Here is a 21,274-nt window from a genome sequence, read left to right as displayed (position 1 = left end):
ACTTCATAGGATGAATGTACATGCAGAGTTGATGATCCTTAATGATTTTGGGGTCACTTTGATAAAGGTCAAGGTCACAGGGGCCTGAACATGGAAAACCATTTCTGATCAATAACTTGTGAACCACTTGACCCAGAATGTTGAAACTTCATAAGATGATTGGATATGCAGAGTAGATGACCCCTATTGATTTTAGGGTCACTCTATTAAAGGTCAAGGTCACAGGGGCCAGAACATAGAAATCCATTTCCGATCAGTAACTTGAGAACCATTTGAGCTAGAACCTTCAAACTTCATAGGGTGATAGGACTTAAGAGTAGATGACCCCTTTTGTTTTTGGGGTTGCTCCATCAGGTCAAGGTCACATAGGTCATCCATCTTTCACACTTTATTTTCGATCAATAACTGGAGAACCATATGACCTAGAACCTTCCAACTTCATAGGATGATAGGGCTTACAGAGTAAATGACCTTTATTATTTTTGAAATTACTAGATCAAAGGTCAAGGTCACAGGGGCCTGAACATGGAAAACCGTTCTAATCAATAACTTGAGAACCACTTGACCCAGAATGTTGAAACTTCATAGGATGATTGGACATGTAGAGCAGATGACGGCTATTGATCTTTTGGTCACTTGATCAAAGGTCAAGGTCACAGGGACCAGAACATGGAAAACAGTTTCAAATCAATACAGTAATTTATTACAGTGAGAACCATTTGACCCAGTACCTTCAATCTTCATAGAATGATAGGATTTACAGAGTAGATGTCCCTTATTATACGCCCGTCTTTGAAAGAGCGGGGCGTATTATGTGAACAGCTTTGGCGTGCGGGTAGCGGCAGCGTCCAAATGTATGTCCATTCTCATATAAGTCGAACAGTTTTTATCCGATCTTCACTAAACTTGCTGACAATGTTTGTGGGCATAATATCTCGGCCAAGTTTGATAACCACCCAAATCGCCCCAGGCACTCTCGGATGATGGCCCTTGAATTACCCGAAAAACAGCGAATTTAGCCTTGACAACAGTTTTCATCCGATCTTCACCAAACTTGGTGACAATGTTTGTGGGCATAATATCTTGGCCCAGTTCGATAACCACCCGAATTGCCTCAGGCACCCTTGACCTATGGCCCTTGAATAACACGAAAACTGCGAATTTAGCCTTGTCCATTCAAACAGTTTTTATCCGATTGTCAATTTCATCCCACATGGAACCTCTCAAATACCTTGGTTCCTTTTTACTCTTTTTTTTTTTTTTCGGGTGGGGGGGGGGGGGGGCGGGGTTTTTCAAGCATACACATCAACTTATTTACCTTTATGATACGTAATTGATATTTAGACGGGCGTTTTTTGTACAGTTGGCATTTTTGTTTTTGGGTCACATGGTAAGTCAAGGTACAGGGGCTAAACATGGAAAATCTTTCCCATTAATAACTTGAGAACCACTTTTGACCCGAAAAATGTTGAAACTTCATAGGATGATTTGACATACAGAGTAGATGTCTCTATTGATTTTGGGGGCACTCGATCGAGGTCAAGGTCACAGGAGTCAGAGCATGGAAAAACTGTTTTTCAATCACTTGAGAACCACTGGCCCCGAATGTTGAAACTTTGTGGGATAATTGGACATGTTGAGTAGACGATCCCTTCTGCAGCCAACCATCAGTGTCTCTTTGACTTTCGTTCCTGTTTGCCTATTACTGTAATGCATTGGGGGAGACATGCGCTTTCCTACAAAAACATCTTCTAGTTTAATTTTTTTGGCATGAAATTTTTTTGTTTTGGCCAAAATGGCTTTTCTTTGTGTTTGGGGAAATTTTTTTTGGGTTTTTGGGGTTAAATAAATTTAGTTTTTTACTTCATGGTCCGAGAGCTCATGGACTTTTATTGAACAATTGAGGCCAAAAGAAGTTTATACATTTTTGGAAACAATATTTCATATCCTGCATTAAAACCCATTTCTTAAGTGTCAAAGCCGTGCCTATCTATATTTTGTTCACTTATGTTTGTGATTGGGGAGGTAAAACTCAATTGTAAAAATATTAGAGGGTAGGGTAAAGTTTACGTCTACCAGTTTTTTCACTGATTAATTACAGTAACTATCTGATTGTCAGTAAATGTATATATGTCCAACAATGACAGCAATAAGAAATTCATCAAAAAGAACTGAAGGGCAAACTGGATATTCAAGGTCAAGGGTCAGATTTATGTAAAAATCACAAAATTTGGCATGTTTGAAATTTATTTTTATTCTTAAAAATAAGTTTGTTATCATAAGTCACTCATCTTTATTTATGTAATGTGTGTATATCAGCCAAAATCAGAAATGCAAAATTTTTTTGCAAAATGTCAAAGGGCAACCCCGATAATTAAAGGTCAAAGTTCATTTTTATGCAAAAATGTGAAAATTATTACCTTAAGTTTTTCTAATCTGTTTAATATGTTTTCACATTATTAGTCACTGAAGTTAATTCGTTTTAATGTTTGTATGTCAGCAAAGTCCGCAGTGCAGATGTACCCTAAAATGCCAAGAGTAAAGCTAATATCAAGGGCCCCAAAAGGTCAAATTTGTGGGAAATATCGCATGAATAGCTTCCTGTTTGAAAAATAACAGATATGTATTAATCATTATAAGTAATTGCTCGCGATTTTATTTTAATGTATGTTTGTCTCACAATGTCAGTAATAAAGATATCGTCTAAAATCAGACAAGTTCAAATGTAATATTAAGGGTCAAGGGTCATTTTTAAGTAAAAGAATGAAAAAAAAATAGCTATTTAACTTTTCTCTTTGTTAACAATATCTTGTCGATATTAGGCAATAATATCAGTTCATTTTAAAAGATTTAAAATTTTTAGGCAATGTCTGGTTTTGCACATATAATTTCAAAACATTTAAGGTCAATCATAATATGAAAGGTCAAATGTTAAAAGTGTTTTTAAAATGTTGCAATAATATCACTTATTTGTAATATTTTTTATTGTTTAAAAGTATTTGTTTTGTCATTTCAGTAACTGATCGTTGTTCATTTTACTGTATATATGCCAGACGATGTCATGGAAGAGAAAATATGTCAAGTTCAAACCTGGTATTAAAGATCAGGGGTCAGTTTTGTGTAAAAGATCTAAATGTAGCATAGTTACTCATTACTTTGTTCAAAAATAGCTTGTTGTTATAATTCACTTTTCTTTATTGTTTTAGGATAATTTTGTCAACACTAGTAACTGATCATTATTCATTTTAAAGTATATATAACAGATGATATCATTCTTCCTAGATTATGAAAAATTAGTCAAGTTCAAACCTGACATTAAAGGTCAAAGGAGAGGGTCTTCAAGAAACTTGCCATTATGAAAAAAAGGCTTTAACAAGTTGGGAAGCAAATTAATAGGTCCTACATTAAGTCTACACAGGCACCGTAAGGTCCATGGCATAGTACGCATCCACCTCATGGGTAACTGCTTCCCAAACCAGTAAAGATAAACTGGACAAGGTTCAAAATTCAGGCCAGAGGATAATTATCGGAGCAATGAAAACAACTCCAATAAAAGAAATGGAAAATACAGCCAACCTTGAGCCTTAGAGATAAGACGAGAGGCAAGCCCCTTTTGCAGGCAGAGAAGGCAAGAGACTAACATCACGGGCCCCCTCCACTGAAAAAATCGAGAGAGCATAACAGACTGAAACGACAGAGTCTCAACCATATCGTCAAAGAACTGCAGAAAGGAAAGGCAGCAGCACTAGATGCAGAGGCAGAGTCGCTTGTGTCCGATGAATGGGTTCATAGACAATGTGCTCCAAAGATCAGATTGGTGGTGCCAGGAGTAGAAGAAAAGGAAAACAATATCAGGCTCACCAACAATCTCTTACGTTAGGAATGATCAATGACCGCTATCCAGCACACTATTGTTTTTCTGACAGACTCCATGCGAGCTCTTCAGTGTCTCTCAGCAGGTCCATCAGACATCTTAACGAGACAGCTGCTGGAAATGTGGGCATAGCCGGAGATGAAGCTGCGGACAAACTTGCAAAGGAAGCAACCAAGCAAATACAGTCCCAAACCTCCAACTTCATACAGAGAATCTCAGATTCTGCGGAAGAACATATTTGCGTCAGACTGGAAGAACGTAAATGATGGAGGCTACCTGCCAAATTATGACAGTCTGCACAAGCTAATCAGGCACAGTCAAACAACTATCCTCTCGTCACTGGACACTGTGGCCTGAAAAAATATATGAAGAAGCGGGGTGTTGCAAAGACACCAAAATGGCAGTGCGGATCAGAGAAACAAATACCATTCCAATCCTGCAGAGCGGTTTCTATCTGGAAGAAGTACGCCAGAAAGTTTAGCCCCAGACATCCCAAATGAGACCAAGCTGTGGGAGATGCCAGCGACCTGCGAGCGGTGCAGTTCATTGCAGCACCCCAGTGTCAAAGCAATGCCCATCTATATTTTGTTCTGGAAATTTGATGTAGGCACCACTCCCAGCATTCTTAACTGCTTTTTCCGCTGATCCATCGGTATATGCTTGGATCCAAGAGTGTGCTGGATAGCGGTCATTGATCATTTCTAGCGTAAAAGATTGTTGGTGGGCCTGATGTTGTTTTCCCTATTCTTCTATTCCTGGCACCACCAATCTGATCTTTGGAGCACATTGTCTAGGAACCCATTCATCGGGCACAAGCGGCTCTGCCTCTGTGTCAAGTGCTGCTGTTTTTCCTTTCTGCAGTCCTTTGACGATATGGTTGAGACTCTGCCGTTTCAGTTTGTTCTTAGTTCTGCTCTCGAGTTTTGAATGGAGTGGGTGTGATGGTAGTCTCTTTGCCTTCTCTGCCTGCACAAGAGCCTTGTTCTCTCGTCTTGTCTCTAATGGCTCAATGTTGGATGTCTTTTCCATTTCTTTTATTGGAGTTGTTTTTATTGCTCCGAGAATTATCCTCAGGCCTGAATTTTGAACCTTGTCTAGTTTATCTTTACTGGTTTTGGAAGCAGTTACCATGAGGTGGATGCGTTTCTATGCTATGGGCCTGATGGTGCCCGTGGGTAGACTGCCGAATTTTCTTTTATATTTGCCTCCATCTTGTTCAAGCCATTTTTTTCATAATGGCAAGTTTCTTGAAAACCCTCTCCTTGACTAATTTTTCATAATTAAGGAAGAATGATACCTGTTATATGTACTTTAAAATGAATACTGATCAGTTACTAGTATTGACAAAAATATCCTAAAACAATAAAGAAAACTCATTTCAAAATGCTGTATTTTTTCCGAATTTTCACACAAATTTGACCTTTGACCTTTGATAAAAAGGGCTGGCTTTGACTTATTAGGATAAAACCTACATTGCTGACCTTGCTTGACATGTATACATTAAAACAAATTTCTAACAGTGAATTATAACAACAAGCTATTTTTGAACAAAGTAATGAGCAAGTATGCTACATTTTGATCTTTTGAATGACCCCTGACCCTTAATACCAGGTTTGACCATGACATATTTTCTCTTCCATGACATCGTTTGACATATATACAGTAAAATGAACAAAGATCAGTTACTGAAATGACAAAACAAATACTTTGAAACAATAAAAATTGTTACAAATAGGCGATATGATTGCAACATTTTACTCACTTTTTGACCTTTGGCCTTTCATATTATGATTGAAGTCGAAATTTTGAAATTTTGTGTGCATACCAGACATTGCCTAACATTCATAAATTAAAATGAACTGATATCATTGACTAGATCGACAAGAAATTGTTAATAAAGAGAAAAGTTAAAGAGCTATTTTTTCATTCTTTTACTTGAAAATGACCTTTGACCCTTAATATTATCTTTGAATTTGTCTGATTTTAGACGATATCTTTATTATTGACATTGTGAGACATATATACATTGAAATAAACCACGAGCAATTACTTATAATGATTAAATATATCTGTTATATTTCAAACAGGAAGCTATTCGTGCGATTTTTCACACAAATTTAACCTTTGACCCTTGATATTAGCTTTAATCTTGGCAGTTTTGGGTTAATCTGCACTGCTGGGCTTTGCCTGAATACAAACATTAAAAAGAATTAACTTCAGTGACTAATAATGTGAAAAAAATATTAAACAGATTAGAAAAAAATTAAGGTAATAATTTTCACATTTTTGCATAAAAATGAACTTTGACCTTCAATTATCAGAGTTGACCTTGACTTTTTGCAATAAAATTTGCATTTTTGATTTTGGCTGATATGTACACATTACATAAATAAAGATGAGTGACTTATGATAACAAACTATTTTTTAAGAATAAAAATAAATTTCAAATATGCCAATTTTTTGTGATTTTTACATAAATCTGACCTTTGACCTTGAATATCCAGTTTGCCCTTCAGTCCTTTTTGATGAATTTCTTATTGCTGTTATTGTTAGACATATATACGTTTACTGGGCAATCAGATAGTTACTGTAATTAATCAGTGAAAAACCTGGTAGACGTTTAAAATTTACCTACCCTCAATATTTTTACAGTTGAGTTTTACCTCCCCTATCACAAACATAAGTGAACAAAATACAGATAGGCACGGCTTTGACACTTAAGAAATAGGTTTTCATGCAGGATATGAAATATTGTTTAAAAAAATATATAAACTTCTTTTGGCCTCAATTGTTGCAATAAAAGTCCGTGAGCTCTCGGACCATCAGTGTTTGGTCGTGTGTTCCACTTTCTTCCTATTTTATGGTTTAATTATGAATTTATGGAGTTCAGATTTTATGAATATAAAATGAATGAGACTGTTGTTCGTTCATTGGGCTTAACCCTTATCCTGCTAAATTTCTATAATGAACTTGTCCATCTTTCAATTTGGACAGTACCATTAACTATTAAAAGGGGTGCGTAACTGTTAATGGACCGAATAAAATACTATAGTATAAATAATGGATCTATTTCTTCAAAAAAATACCTTGATATTATTTTTAAAGGTAACTGACAGATATTTGATATACATTTTATAAGAGATTGAGAACAATAAACCAGTATTGATTAAATATTCCTTGTGATGTATATGATACAAAATATGGCTAAATTCCTTCTATTTTGTATCATATTTAAAATAGCATGACAAAGACTTTTTTTTCAGTTTTCTACATAGTAATCTTTTCTAAATTTTTGAAAACTTGACTAAAATTTGGAGAACTATGAAAAGGTCATGGAATAGGATATTGTAAACTTAAACTCTCAGTTATTCATCTGTCATATAAAACTTTGTACACCTTGTGAACAATTTTGCTATGTAAGCTTGTTGTGAATAGGATGGAGTCTCGGGTTATATTTTATCAAAAGGAGATATTTATGTTTAAAAAAACAAAGAACTAGAAAACTCTGCCATTGTAAATTTGTACATTTAAAAAAAGAAGTGTTTTTATGGGATTTTTAAGTGAAAGATGTGCATTATGGGATATTTGAGCTGCATCTTCAAAGATTTGAAATAACTTTAGAACTTCTTTGTTGTTGAAAGTTTAATGAATTGTTAATGTCATAGAGTTACATGTGTAGCTTTCTTTATTTTCGAACGATTTGATTTTAATCATAAAACTTGATAGGGAAGTTGATCATGATCAGCAGATGACCCCTATTGATTTTGAGGTCAGTAGGTCAAAGGTCAAGGTCACAATGACATGGAACAGTTAAACGGTTTCCAGACGATGACTCAAGAACGCTTGGGCCTAGGATCATGAAAATTGATAGGGGGATTAGTCATGACCAGCAGATGACCCCTATTGATTTTTAGACCAGAGGTCAAGGTCACAGTGACCCAGAATGGTTAAACCGTTTCTGGACGATAACTTGAGAATGTTGGGCCTTGGATCGTGAAAGTTGATAGGGAGGTTAATCTTGACCAGCAGATGACCCCTATTGATTTTGAGGTCAGTAGGGCAAAGGTCAAGGTCACATTGACTCAGACCAGTAGAACTTTTGTGTTCAGTGACCAAGTAATTTCTGTTCCTTGTGCAATTACTGAATGCATCAAGAGGGGCATTTCGTGTTCTACGAGCTCTTGTTATTGCTTGTGTTGGACTGAAACTAAGTACAAGGCTATATATATTTTCTGGTCCTTTGGGGTCGTAGAGTATATTAAATTTTACTATAATATATTTTCTCTTGAGTTGGTTCTAGGCATGATGGGTGTTGTGCATTCATTACCTTTTATGAACAGATTCAATCAAGGTGAGTCTGCTATTATGTTGCTTGGTTGTGTCCTATGCTTCCAAGGGATCTTTTCACAGATTTTATTCCTTAGTCACAAACCTACTGACACAATCAAGTTAGATAACTCTTGATTGAATTTAATTCAAGTTAGAGTCCTTCTTTGACTTTGAAAATTCAGTTAAAGTTCATTGTCAAACTGTATCACTGTAACACCAATATGTATATGATTGAAACTTCAGACTATTCTTTCCAGAAACCTGCTGCAGTAATTAAATAAGATAACTCTTAGTTGAAACTATCGAGCAATATATTGGTAACAACTGTTTTATTATTATGTCTCCCCACACTGGGGGAGACACATTGTTTTGCCCTGTCCGTCTGTCCATCCGTTCATCTGTCACATTTCATTTCCGATCAATAACTGGAGAACCATTTGACCTAGAACCTTCAAACTTCATAGGGTGATAGGGCTTACTGAGTAGATGACCCCTAATGTTTTTGGGGTCACTGGATTTAAGGTCAAGGTCACAGGGGCCTTAACATGGAAAACAATTTCCGATCAATAACTTGAGAACCACTTGACCCAGAATGATGAAACTTCATTAGTCTGCCCATTCTTTTTTCTGCCCAGTATATACACTCGGATAACTGTATATGATATAATTTTGTTCTGTTAATTATTTTCATATTTTCATGCAATAATTATTTTTCAGGGAAGTTGGAAGTTTAGATACAACAGATAACATCAATATATACTGTGTGAGAAAATGTGTAGTTGTTAGAAAAACAGCCTGAATTCAGTAATCCCAGATGGTTCAGCCGAAAGGCGGGATGGCACGTGATGAAGTGGAGGCAGATCTTCCAGATCAGGATCAGGCAAAGGATTTTTATGCTACATATGACCCGAAAGAAATTCTTGGAAGGTAGGTGACTTGATTTTAATGAATAGCAAAAAATTGTGCAGAGATAGCCATTCCCATTATTTTGCAAGTAGCTAATGCGCAGCTGTGCTGCCTCTTGTTTTAAAAAGAAATGTTTCAAGTTCATAAAAAGTTTAATACAGGACATAATTCTTACAAAAAGATGACTGCAAATGTCCAATTTACAGAACATCCATTGCCCGCTTAGGTTAATAGGGGGAACAATGTTTACAGATTGCAGGGTCATTAGTTTGATACTCGAGGGAGACGTATGTTCTTCATAGCAATTTGATAAAAGACATTGTGTCTGAAATCATTCTTCTACCTCTGATTCATGTGGAGAAGTTTGCAGTAGTGGAGAACAGGTAAGCACTGGTATAGAATCCAGGAATGCAGGTTCGGTTAACTGCCAGTTCTTAACTGAAATAGAGTTCGAAAGTGGCTCTAAACAAATAAACGGAGTAAGAGTATATAATGTTGTTGTCAATATGGATACTTTTAGAGAAATGATGATATAATGTTGTTGTCAATATGGATACTTTTAGAGAAATGATGATTGTAGTACGGGGGCCAATGAGGTCTACCATGCATCCCCCCCCCCCCCCCCCTAGACTTTTTTCATAGGTACCAAATTGTTCGGCAGGACCAACCCTTTTGAAATAAAAAATGTTCCCATGAAAAAGCTCTTTCCCACTATATAAGATTTCACTGTTTCCATGGCAACCGTTCATTTTCGGAAAATACGACCATATTGAGGATAATCAGTCATATCTTGGTCAGTTTTAGAGATAAAACAGTAAAAATGGTGTCAAAATGGAGCTAAGACAGTGGCATTTAAAAAACAGCATTTATATTAATTAACTAATTTGCATATTCATGAATATTAATGAGAATGTTAAAAACTAACAAAATTTTCTTAAAGAAAACATTTCTAAGTTTCAAATCAATTTAAATGTACTAATCAGCTTTTTTCTAGTTTTAAAGTCTCTCAGTGTCTTGTAATATATTATTTTGTTAATTTTGTGGCACATTTGTTTACTCAAAACTGGATGTGCTCAGCTAATTTACATAAAATGAACCAGTGTAACAAACAACGAATAAAATTCTGAAACCCCTTAAACTAATAAAATGATATAATTAATTGTTATCAATGAAAATAAAAAACAAAAACAAAAAAAACAGAACACTTAAGCTAGTGCTAGGGGTATGAGGTCAGTTTCACATTTCACTACATCTAACGAACAGACATAATCAAATCAAGTCAGCTATTATTTTGCTCGATTGTGTTGTTATGCTTCAAAAGGATGAGCTTAAAAACAATTTGCTATCCCTTAAATACTCATTAAGTGCCATATGATGGTTGTAAAGAATAACATCCTCTTCTCACTTTCAATGTTGCTTGATTTTCTGCTCCTTTTGGACCATACTTACTAAAATAGAATTCCTCTTAAGCCAGTGCTAGGAGGCATAAGGTGCTTTTCACACTTCGTTACCTCTCATAAACAGCCATGATCCAACTGAGTTTGCTATCTATTTGCTTGGTTGCGATCTTTGCTTTAAAAGGATCTTCTTTAAGTCTAATGAAATATGTTTTCAGACTCATTAGTATCGTTCATACAGCACTTAGTATCTTTCTGTCAGTTATAAATAGCATTATGCGATTGTTTTCCTAACAATGTGGTTTTTATAGACTTAATATCATCCACATTCTTCACTGCTTAAATTTTCCAATTTTATTAGTTTAAATCTAAAGATTACTTGAAGTACTTGAAATTCATTGTTTTTAGTTTTTGTTCACTGCAGCTTTTCATAAGTGAATATTTCATCAATAAGCCCATGAATATCTCAATACAATTCATATGTTTCTGAAACTAAAAAACAAAATGCTTTATTTCTCACGTAAATAACTGCATTGATGCACTTCACAATAACACAAAACGAGATAAATATTCCATTAAAACGATTTCCATGAAAGGAAGCCCAAAATTGAAACCCTGTTATCAGTGTATGAATGTTAGCAGGGATGTATACATGTTTAAAATGTACAGAATATATACATAAAAATATATATTCATTGTAAAATGTAAGTATTGACAACAATATTGAAACCATCAAATAAAAGAACAACATATTTAAGAAACAGATATTAGTATAATTAAACTGACAGATGTATTAATTCGAAATGAAAAAAGAAACATTGAATGTGTAATGAATGTTTTAGATATTGTCTTTGTTGACAAAAGTGAAGAAAGAATGTTAGAATTAATACTTTAAAGATTTAACAAATCCATGATATCATAATCTTGAAATCAATGGTTCAGATTTCTTCATATAAATTTCTAAATACAGCAAAGAACAGTGGTAACGTACTTTTAAGCGCCATTATGGAAAAAAATCTCATTGATTGGAAAGTATGGAGCTGTACTATTTTGTAGAAGTATTTAACAACTTGATAGCTAAATATTCCTCCACCATTTTCTGAGAAAATAACAATACAATAAAAAAATACTGGAATGGTAACGTAACAAGTGTTAAGTATGTTACAAACAGATTCCTCCTTCAAATAGGTATTTACATTATATTTTCATGTGCTTCAGCTCAAATAACACAAGTTTATTGATCACAGTTTAGTTCATCATGTTGTTAAGTTTTAGTTACATCTTGATTTCAGAGATGTCTGTTTCAACATAGGTTAACTTGCTAAAATGCTAGAATACCTAATGTAGAAAAAGTATTTACCTTCACAGTAATAAAATACTATTCTAGAAAACACTGAGAGGCATTAAGTCCAGATCAAAGCTGTCTGATCTATATTTTCTAAATAATTGATGTAACAAAACAAGGTTATTGAAATGGTAACGTAGCATGTGTAAAGTATGTTAAATACTGATTTCTTCTTAGAAAAGGTGTTCAAATTTCACTTCCACACAATATAGCTCACATAATTGTTATTCCATTGATAACATTTAATTATATCATTTTATTAAATTTTAGTGGTAACTTGTTTCCTGAGATGTTGGTTGTGGTTATGGTTAATATTATACAAATTAGCTAAACAAACCTATTTTGGAGTAAAAAAGTTACTATCAGTGTTACAAAATACTATTTAAGAAAACACTGAGAGACTTTCAGATCAGATCAAAACTGTCTGGTACATTTAAAACTTAAAAAATATTATTTTCTAATAAAATTTAGTCATTGTGTAACATTCTCATTAATATTCATGAATATGCAAATTAGTTAATTAAAATAAAAATATTGTTTTTTAAAGGCCAATGTCTTAGCTCCATTTGGACACCATTTTTATTGTTTTATCACCAAAACTGACCATGATATGACTGATTATCCTCAATATGGTCGTGTTTTCCAAAAATGAACGGTTGCCATGGAAACAGTGAAATCTTATATAGTGGGAAAGAGTTTTTTCATGGGAACATTTTTTATTTCGAAAGGGTTGGTCCTGCCGAACAATTTGGTACCTATGAAAAAAAGTCTAGGGGGCGGGGGATGCATGGTAGACCCTATTGGCCCCCTACCTATTGTTTTATTACTTTGGACATGTTTTCTTAAGGCCATTTCAGATACACACTGATCGGAAACCAAGTCCAAACCAGTGTGGTTATTTTTATACGCCCAAAGGGACGTATTATGTTATGATCCCGATGTCCGTCTTTCCGTCCGTCCGTCCGTTAGCAATTTCGTGTCCGCTCTGTAACTCTTGAACCCCTTTAAGGATTTCAAAGAAACTTGACACAAATGTTCACCACACCGAGATGACGTGCAGAGCGCATATTTTGGATATCTCATTTCAAGGTCAGTGTCACACTTAGGGGTCAAAGGTCATATGAGTGTAATTCGTGTCCGCTCTGTAACTCTTGAACTGCTTGAAGGATTTCAAAGAAACTTGGCACAAATGTTCACCACACTGAGATGACTTGCAGAGTGCTTGTTTCCGATGACTAGCTTCAAGGTCAAGGTCACACTTAGGAGTGAAAGGTCATATATGACTTTGCTGTGTCCGCTCTGTAACTCTTGAACTGCTTAAAGGCTTTCAAAGAAACTTGGCACAAATGTTCACCATACTGAGGCCACGTGCAAAGCGCATGTTTTAGATCACTGGCTTCAAGGTCAATGTCACACTTAGGGGTCAAAGGTCATATATGACTTTGCTTTGTTTATATTGCTATGCATTGCAATGCTCTTGTTTTTATTTGGCAGATCCCTTTTTGTTCTCTAACAATATTTTTTTTAATTACTTTTCTTTTTTGTTACTATAAATAGCTTATTTTGAAACTTTTTTATTATTGGCAGTAGGGAAAAACCGAGACCAGTTTTCTGTGGTACAATATGGATGGTACATCCAATTTTTAGATGTATTTTGACATAACTTTACCTGGTAAGAATGTTTTGTGGACTTAGACTTTTTTTTTTGAATTTCTTTTTTTTTTGTTCCTGTTCTTTGGGCATCAACAGTCAAGTTCTTTAAATTTTGCTCCCATCCTCTGATGTAACCCTTAGGGCTTATATTGGCGGCGCTCTTGTTTTCATTTTGAAATAAGCTAGGGCTTGCACATATAGTTATTACACAAAATTTGGATCCAGATTTTGGGACGTAAATGTGTAAATGGAACAACATGTGGAAAAACCTGACCTTTTTCCATTTCGACCAAATTTGGTAGCTCGGATTTCAGTTTGTGCAGGTGTTAATTTTGGTTTCATTTTACATTTAAGGTTCGGTTAAATGGCCCATTGATCATAATGCATTTTAATTTTTGGGGGGTTCTGTTTCGGTTTTTAGTTTGGTGTATATGTAGAATGGTCTATAGTATTGTAAAAGTTCACTGTGAAAATAATGTCAAAAGTATTTACTTTTCCAAGGTTCAAGTTATTATGCAGTACTACCAGTAAATCTTTTTATACTTGTCACCTCATGATTTGGTAAATCTAGATGCATTTGCTGTACGCAGGTTGTTGCACCAGCGAGGTGTAATTACTAAGAATTTTATCTCATGGGGAAAGAAAATAGCTTTGTGGTGAAAGATTTTGCTCCCCAGGAGTGTTGTTAACAGAGGATAAACTGTATTTGTAAAAAAATCAAGGAAGTGCATAATTATATACTTGTCACATCCTTGTCAAACATTTTAGTGAAAATTGAAGATCCATTTAGATACAAGATACAAGATACAAATTTCATTTAAAGTCGGTTTTATATAAATAGACATGTATAGCTATTGACCGACATAAATAACAAAAGTACATTGATAAACTATAACATAATAAAAGTGTACCTATTAAACAGAGTAACAACATTAGCACATCACAGTAACTGAGTAATACAATTTATACATACAAATTTGGTTAAACCTGAAATACATCTGTTAATCTCGGTCTAGGCCAAAAAACTAGTTAAAAGCATATAAAGGTTAAAACACTGACTTGAAAAAGAACACTAATCACTATTGGAAATCACATGATTAAAACAATCTTTTAACCAATAATATGGGATAATATAGAAGCAAGTTTTGCTGTAAATCTAAACAAGGTTAGATTTTAAAAAAGCTAGAAAGCGGCTTGGTTCCTTCTGTTTATCAGGTAAGATGTGGACATGTACACAGCATATGCACAAACTGCTCAACATCGAATGACAGCAAAGCAAAGAGCTACCAATGCAATAACAGTACATTTAGTTATCGGTAGTCCGAGCCATCAAAGATTATACGTTATATAGGGATTTTGCCAGACCTGATGACGAGTTCGAGCAAGTGTGGCGCTCGAATTATCCAAGTTCGATGACTGCACTGCAAAATCATTAAATTTCATGGATACATGATTTGTGTTTCATGAGGATTTAAATTTTTGGATATAAAATGAATGGGAATTTTATTTGTTCCTTGAGATTAAATTTCATGCACTGACCCAACTGTGATATCCAAGAAGTGGCGACTTTACGCTTCCCATTAAGGGAGCATAAACATGTGGCATCTGATTTAAAGCGTTGACAAAGTTTTTTCTATGATCTGACCTAATGACCAAGTTTTAAAAGATCTCAGGTAATCTAGTTTTAAACCTGACCTAGATTTCATTATAGTTACAAATATTCTGACAAAGTTGTAAGACAGGTAGAAAATGTTGCCTCCAAAGTGCTGACAAACGTTTTTTTCTGATTTGACCTAGTGAACTATCTTCCAAGATTTTGCCAAAGGGAAACATTCTGACCAAGTTTCATTATGCATTGGCAAAAATTGTCATAACAGCTCCCCTTGAGCACACTAAGGCAATTCGCTAAAATATATATCAGAACACAGGAATTGACTGACAGCCATGTCATACTTGTCTTGTAATCAAAGATAAAGAACTGAATTGGGGATGTTGATGTGACCAATTTTATTAACAGGAAGAAAAATAAATCACAAAGTCATTAACCACTTTTAAAAATTAGAAGATTAAGATATATGGCCATAGAAACTTTTAAGTTAATTAATAAGTGGTTGGCCATAGAAACTTTTAAGATCATAATTAACCTTCACCCTGCTAAATTTCTACAATGGACTAGTCCATCATTCAATTTGGACAGTACCATTTTTTTTGAAGGGGTGTTCACTGAAAATTTACTGACTGAATAGCGAACAGTGCAGACCATGATCAGACTGCACGGATGTGCAGACTGATCTTGGTATGCACTGGTCGCAAAAGCAAAGACACTTGCCACCAGCAGGCTATGGCTGAAGTCCCACAAGTAAGAAGCACAAAATACGGTCTCAAATCTTTCTGTTCTGCAGCTCCCAGACTCTGGAACTCATTACCCCAACATTTCAGAGATGTTACGGGGCTGAATCAGTTTCTGGGTCTGATTAGCTCGTGCACACCCTATTACCTGATGTCCTCCACGCCGAGGGATGCGGCTGCCACAGAGGTCAGAAATCAATAACGGTGAGTAGTGGTGTTAGGTTTTTGAGCTGTATTTTTTCATTTCGACTTTCCATGAAGATATTCTGGTGCAGGCATACGTGTAAATACCTAAACATATTATATAATTAATCCTGGTCGCCAACTTTACAAAATAAAGAAGTATTCAGCTGCTTAAATTGGACGTTTATTAAAATTGATGCGAAAATCACATTCAAAGGCCCAATTCGAAGTGTTTACAAAATAATTTGATCGGGTGTACCTCACACGTCAAACGATCAATCATCTGGGGATAATCCTGATAAATTTCAAGTCTGTCCGTACGTCTACACCGACGTTCTGGCCCTCCAAAGGGACCCGGGTATGGTCACGTATGATAAACTTTACCGCCGCAGAGGGCATTTTTAAATGATGTCCATCACGTCGAGGAGTCAAAATATAGGATACCGTTTACAGCAGAGAGAAATTGGTTGTAAAAACGTCTATTCTGGCTGTTTGTTTCGCTTTTAAGACCTAGGAGGTCATGGAATTATTTGCAGTATGCATTGTTTATACTTATGTTTAATAATGGGAGATTTTCAATGGTGAACACCGTTGTAACACAGTGTTAATCAGTCTAGATTGTTTTTCTATCTATCTCGGACATTGCATACAATCTGCTACATGTATAGAGTTGTTTTGCTACTGTAAATCTTCGTTTTGTAAATTCATTTGTTTCAATTTCTTTTATCATGAAATATACAGAAATAATGATATCTTAAGTCCTGGAACTTGCGTTCTTGGGGAGCGTCATTTAAACACGTACTACAAGGAAATTACAAGAAAATTTCAAAAAATTTCAAATTTACAGCTCAGAACATCTATTTCTCTCACTGCAAACCGTTACTATCGTTTTTGGCAGCCATTTGCATAGCGGTGACAGGCATGTATCATATGTCGGTCTGCTGTCAAGATCAATTTCAACTGATTTTACAAATCAAATTTATTTATTTTGTTGGATTTAACGTTGCACCGACACAATTATATAAAAAATGGAGACCAAATATTACGTTTTGCAAAGTAACCAATAGAAATCGGGCTTACAAAGCATAAATTTATCCCCATGTTTGGCGGCCATAAGTATAGAAACCCAAACATGTCTTTAAAGAGACGTCATAAGATCAAAGCACTGAAGGTACTGATCGGGAGCCACGGTTAGTGCATACTGCACTTGAACTCGACTGAGTCACACATGCAACAGAAAACTTTCTAATTTAGGACACAAGAGATAATTTACTTTGCTAGATAAACATGACATAAGTAACATTACTAATATAATGTGTGATCATGAGCCAATACGCAGTGCAGAACTGAGTTAACCTGGGGCTCTTTTCGTTTCGTTTCACGTCTTTCGGTCTCTACACTGAAGTTTCCCAGGAAAAATTAAGCCCCACAATCCAGAGAACGCAAGACAAATTGTTGAAACAACCAAAATTATAAAGCCTTCATTGGTAAGTGATAATGGTACGACCAGTAAGATAAACAAGGAGACTATGTCACCAAGGTTATCCTCATTTTACGGACAGGTTTGCTAGTAAGCAATAATTTTATCTGCACTGCTGTTACTTTTCTTTCTCTTGATGATAAACTGTTAATTTAATTTACTGTTACAGTAACAACTAAAAACTGGAGAACAGTTTGAAATACAGTCAAACTTCGTTCTCTCAAACTCGATGGGATCGACAATTTTTTTAGTTATTACTTTTGTATGTTAATTTCAAAGGATAGGTTTTTTCATTCTATTCAGTATTGCTGTCAGACAATTTGTGCACATATATGTAAAAGCTTATGTTCTTTAAATTAGAAGTTTTTTCTTGAAGTTTTTAAACTAAGCGGAAAAGTTAAATTTTTACCTTTTAGTGGAAAGAAATGAACTGATGATCAGGGGAATTCACTGTGATGACCATATTACATGAAAATTGTACATAATAACTTAGAGTTATGTCCCTTTACCAGTATTTTATCCAGTCCTGAAGAAGTAAGGCAAATTCTTTGTGTCAGTCATTCACCTACTCACCCAGTTTAAAGCAAAAGTTTTTGTATGTCTGTAGATATAAGGTACGTACTAGGAGAGCAGAGTTTTGTCAGAATGATCAGTTACCAGTAGTTTTAATATCACATCATTTGAAGTATTGCCTTCTTTTCAGTCATTACCCAAGAGTGGTTCGTTTGATTCCCAGCTCCTCCAAACAATCGGATTAAAGTCCCATAATTGGGTGCTTTCTAAAAATAACTAACAGTCTTCTTAGTATGGTTGGCGAGGGGAAAGTGCCAATATTCGGCAGTAAAAATAAGCAAAAAAAAATCACTGACAATATAACCTCTGTTTAACGACACCTCTGTGTAATGGCACTCTGTTTAACGACACCTCTGTGTAATGGCACTCTGTGTAACGACACTTCTGTATTATGATATCAGTATGACAACACCGCTGTGTAACGACACCTTTGTATAACAGCCCCTCTGTATAGTGACACATCTGTTTACTGACACCTCTGTTACTAGAGCCATTACTTTCTAACAGTGCCGGGTGTTTTTATTTTAAGAAGGCCAGTTTGTTTCCAGGGTAACAACTTCTGTATAGAATGAGTCCCTAAATGCTTTAAATATCATTATTGGATCCACCTGTATTACTAACTCACTGGAATTGAGTCTTACCCAGTTTCTGGGGGTTTGTGTGCTACTTTTATCCTAAGAGGAAGATTGGAAGATTAAGCGACATTTTATTTCCGTATCATTTCAGGGGTATAAGTAGTGTAGTTAGAAAATGTACAGAAAAGAATACGGGTAAAGAATATGCCGTAAAGATCATTGACATCAGCGGCGAACGATCAGACTCGTACCAAGCCGAACAGACCAAGGATGACAGTATACGAGAGATTAACATTCTACGCATGTGTACTGGTCACGAACAGATAAGTGAGTTTGCAGTTTTTAGCTACATATTCACTCTATCACAATATTAAAATTTTTTTGCATCACAGAGCATTTTAATTAAAAACACGATTTTTAAGGTCTTCGCAAAATTTAATTAAAACCTGCAGAAATCTATGCAAAGTTCGTCTGTTTACTTTCTGATATTTTTTGGATGATTCAGCAGTATTTTAGTTAAGTAACAGCTGTGAATCATATGGAATACTGCATATTTTCTGTGTTTCAGTTGAACTCCATGATGCATTTGAAACCCCCACCTTCTTCTTTCTAGTCTTTGAATTGTAAGTATCTTATTTTCTTTATACTAAATAAACAGCAGAATTTTAGTTACTTAGCTGATGTTGACAGTGTTGCGTGATTACACAGATTTTGAACGGGATCCTGGACAACCTGGGATGGGCTCATGGGATGGGCTCATTGGATGGGATGGGATGGGTTCAAGGACATGGGCTGAACCCATTTGTCCCCAAAATTTTCTCAGATTCACGAAGGTTTCTTAAGGTGAAACTGTTCTCTACAAAATAAATGATACTCCTGGGAATTCCTGCCATTGTGCCAATAAGATCTGGTCTAGAGTAACAAAAGTGGTAAATGTCTTCTTCAATGGGCAAATACCAGTAAGTACAATGACAATAATATTTATTTATTATTGTTGTTATTATTATTCTTGAGCCAATACACTTTTTAAACAGTAATAATTTTAAAGTAGGCCTAATAATTAAAAAGAATACAAACACATAGAATATAATTCTTGTATTTGTACTTTTAAGTGATATTCTTTATGAAATAGCATTAGACTTATATAGTGAAAAAATATATATCTATATATCAAAATAAGAAATAATTCGATATAGTGAAGAATTATGAAGATTAAGGAGAAGTGGACGAATTCAGCAGTGACTTCGAAACCAAGTCAGAAAAACTTCACTGTTTTTCTTTAACACTAGTTTGTTAGGAAATAAAAATTAATTTTGAAAGAAATTATGAAATGGAAATAATTTAATTTTGAAACAAAAGTTACTGAAAATAAAAAGAAAACATTAATTCACAAAATTCAATATAGAAAGATTATAAAAAATGAATACATTTAGATTTATTGTAACCCACAAAAAGGTGATTCTCAAACATATGTCGGTTTTTATTTATTGAATGTAAATACATTTTGTAAAATAAATAAATTTTGATGTTTACATTAACACCAACTTGACAATAAATGATTAATATTTTGTTTCCAAATAATTACTTTTTAGCTTAAAGGCCTAGATTCACTACTATATAAGTGTCCCCCCCCCCAAATCCAATATACAACTCCCATCTTATCTGCTACTTATCAGCGATTATGTAACAGTAACTGATTAGAGGGCAATTAGCACAGCAGGGACCCCAACAAGACCATGAAGATGTGTGCAGTGGAGTTGAAAGAAATTAATTTTTCTTCAGTGAATGTCGAATGATAATAATGATAATTATTATTTTGATATTATATAGATTACTTTAATGTTATAATAATAATTATTATTGTTATTATTATTATCATGATTATTATTATTATTATTATTATTATTACATTACATTACAGGATGATAGAAGATACAGTAATAATATTGAAAATATTAATGATAATAAAACACAAGTATAGTGAAAACTTCATGAGTTCTTTGTGCTGACAAAAAATAATATAAAATTATTGTGTTCCATCTATACTCAATTTTCATTTTCAGTTTGTTGCCAAAAGTGACTTTTTCATGCTTTGCAACTTTGAAATGCACATACTGTTTTCAATTTTAGACAAATGTTATCTACAGTATTCTGCCAGCTTTAGATGAGTGAAAGTCACATTTTCTGAAATATCACACTTAAAATAAAAAAATAAAAACTTGCATATTTCTTTAAAAAAGTTTCTTTATTTATTATTGTGAAAATAAGTTTCTGATTATTTTATTACTGTGTTTGATCAAAAATATTTTTCTTTACATAGGAATGCCAAAAAAAAATTTAGTGTAACTTTACATGTTATTAATTATTCATTAATTTAAAATAAATTACATTGTTTCCCCTTCTCACTAATAGATACACTTGTAAGGTAGACTGACTCTCCAATAAACAATGGCCCTTGTTTATTGGAACCATACTGTGATGGTCATTAGCCCCCAAATGTGCTGGTGAAGACAGAAATCCCTTGGCCCACTGCCAGAATCTAGGCCTTTTAAGAGTTTCATTACATATAACAGTACAAGTACATTCTAACAAGTAAGAGAACTAAGTATT

The 21,274-nt window shown here is 34.5% G+C and overlaps 1 protein-coding gene across 2 annotated transcripts in view; it reads left to right on the top strand.

The window, feature by feature from the left end:
- The window catches only part of LOC123534419 (phosphorylase b kinase gamma catalytic chain, skeletal muscle/heart isoform-like), a 98,814-nt gene that overhangs the window by 30,355 nt on the left and 47,185 nt on the right, over positions 1-21,274 (top strand). For both annotated transcript variants that reach the window (XM_045316661.2, XM_045316660.2), the window contains exons 3-5: positions 8,921-9,130; positions 18,816-18,991; positions 19,233-19,287. In XM_045316661.2, the coding sequence (XP_045172596.2) occupies positions 9,018-9,130; positions 18,816-18,991; positions 19,233-19,287 (344 nt within the window). In that variant the 5' untranslated portion in view covers positions 8,921-9,017. The remainder of the gene's footprint in view (positions 1-8,920; positions 9,131-18,815; positions 18,992-19,232; positions 19,288-21,274) is intronic.

This window comes from Mercenaria mercenaria, chromosome 12 (assembly GCF_021730395.1).
Source record: "Mercenaria mercenaria strain notata chromosome 12, MADL_Memer_1, whole genome shotgun sequence".
Classification (NCBI taxonomy): Eukaryota; Metazoa; Mollusca; class Bivalvia; order Venerida; family Veneridae; genus Mercenaria; species Mercenaria mercenaria.
This window is presented reverse-complemented; position numbering and strand designations above follow the sequence as displayed.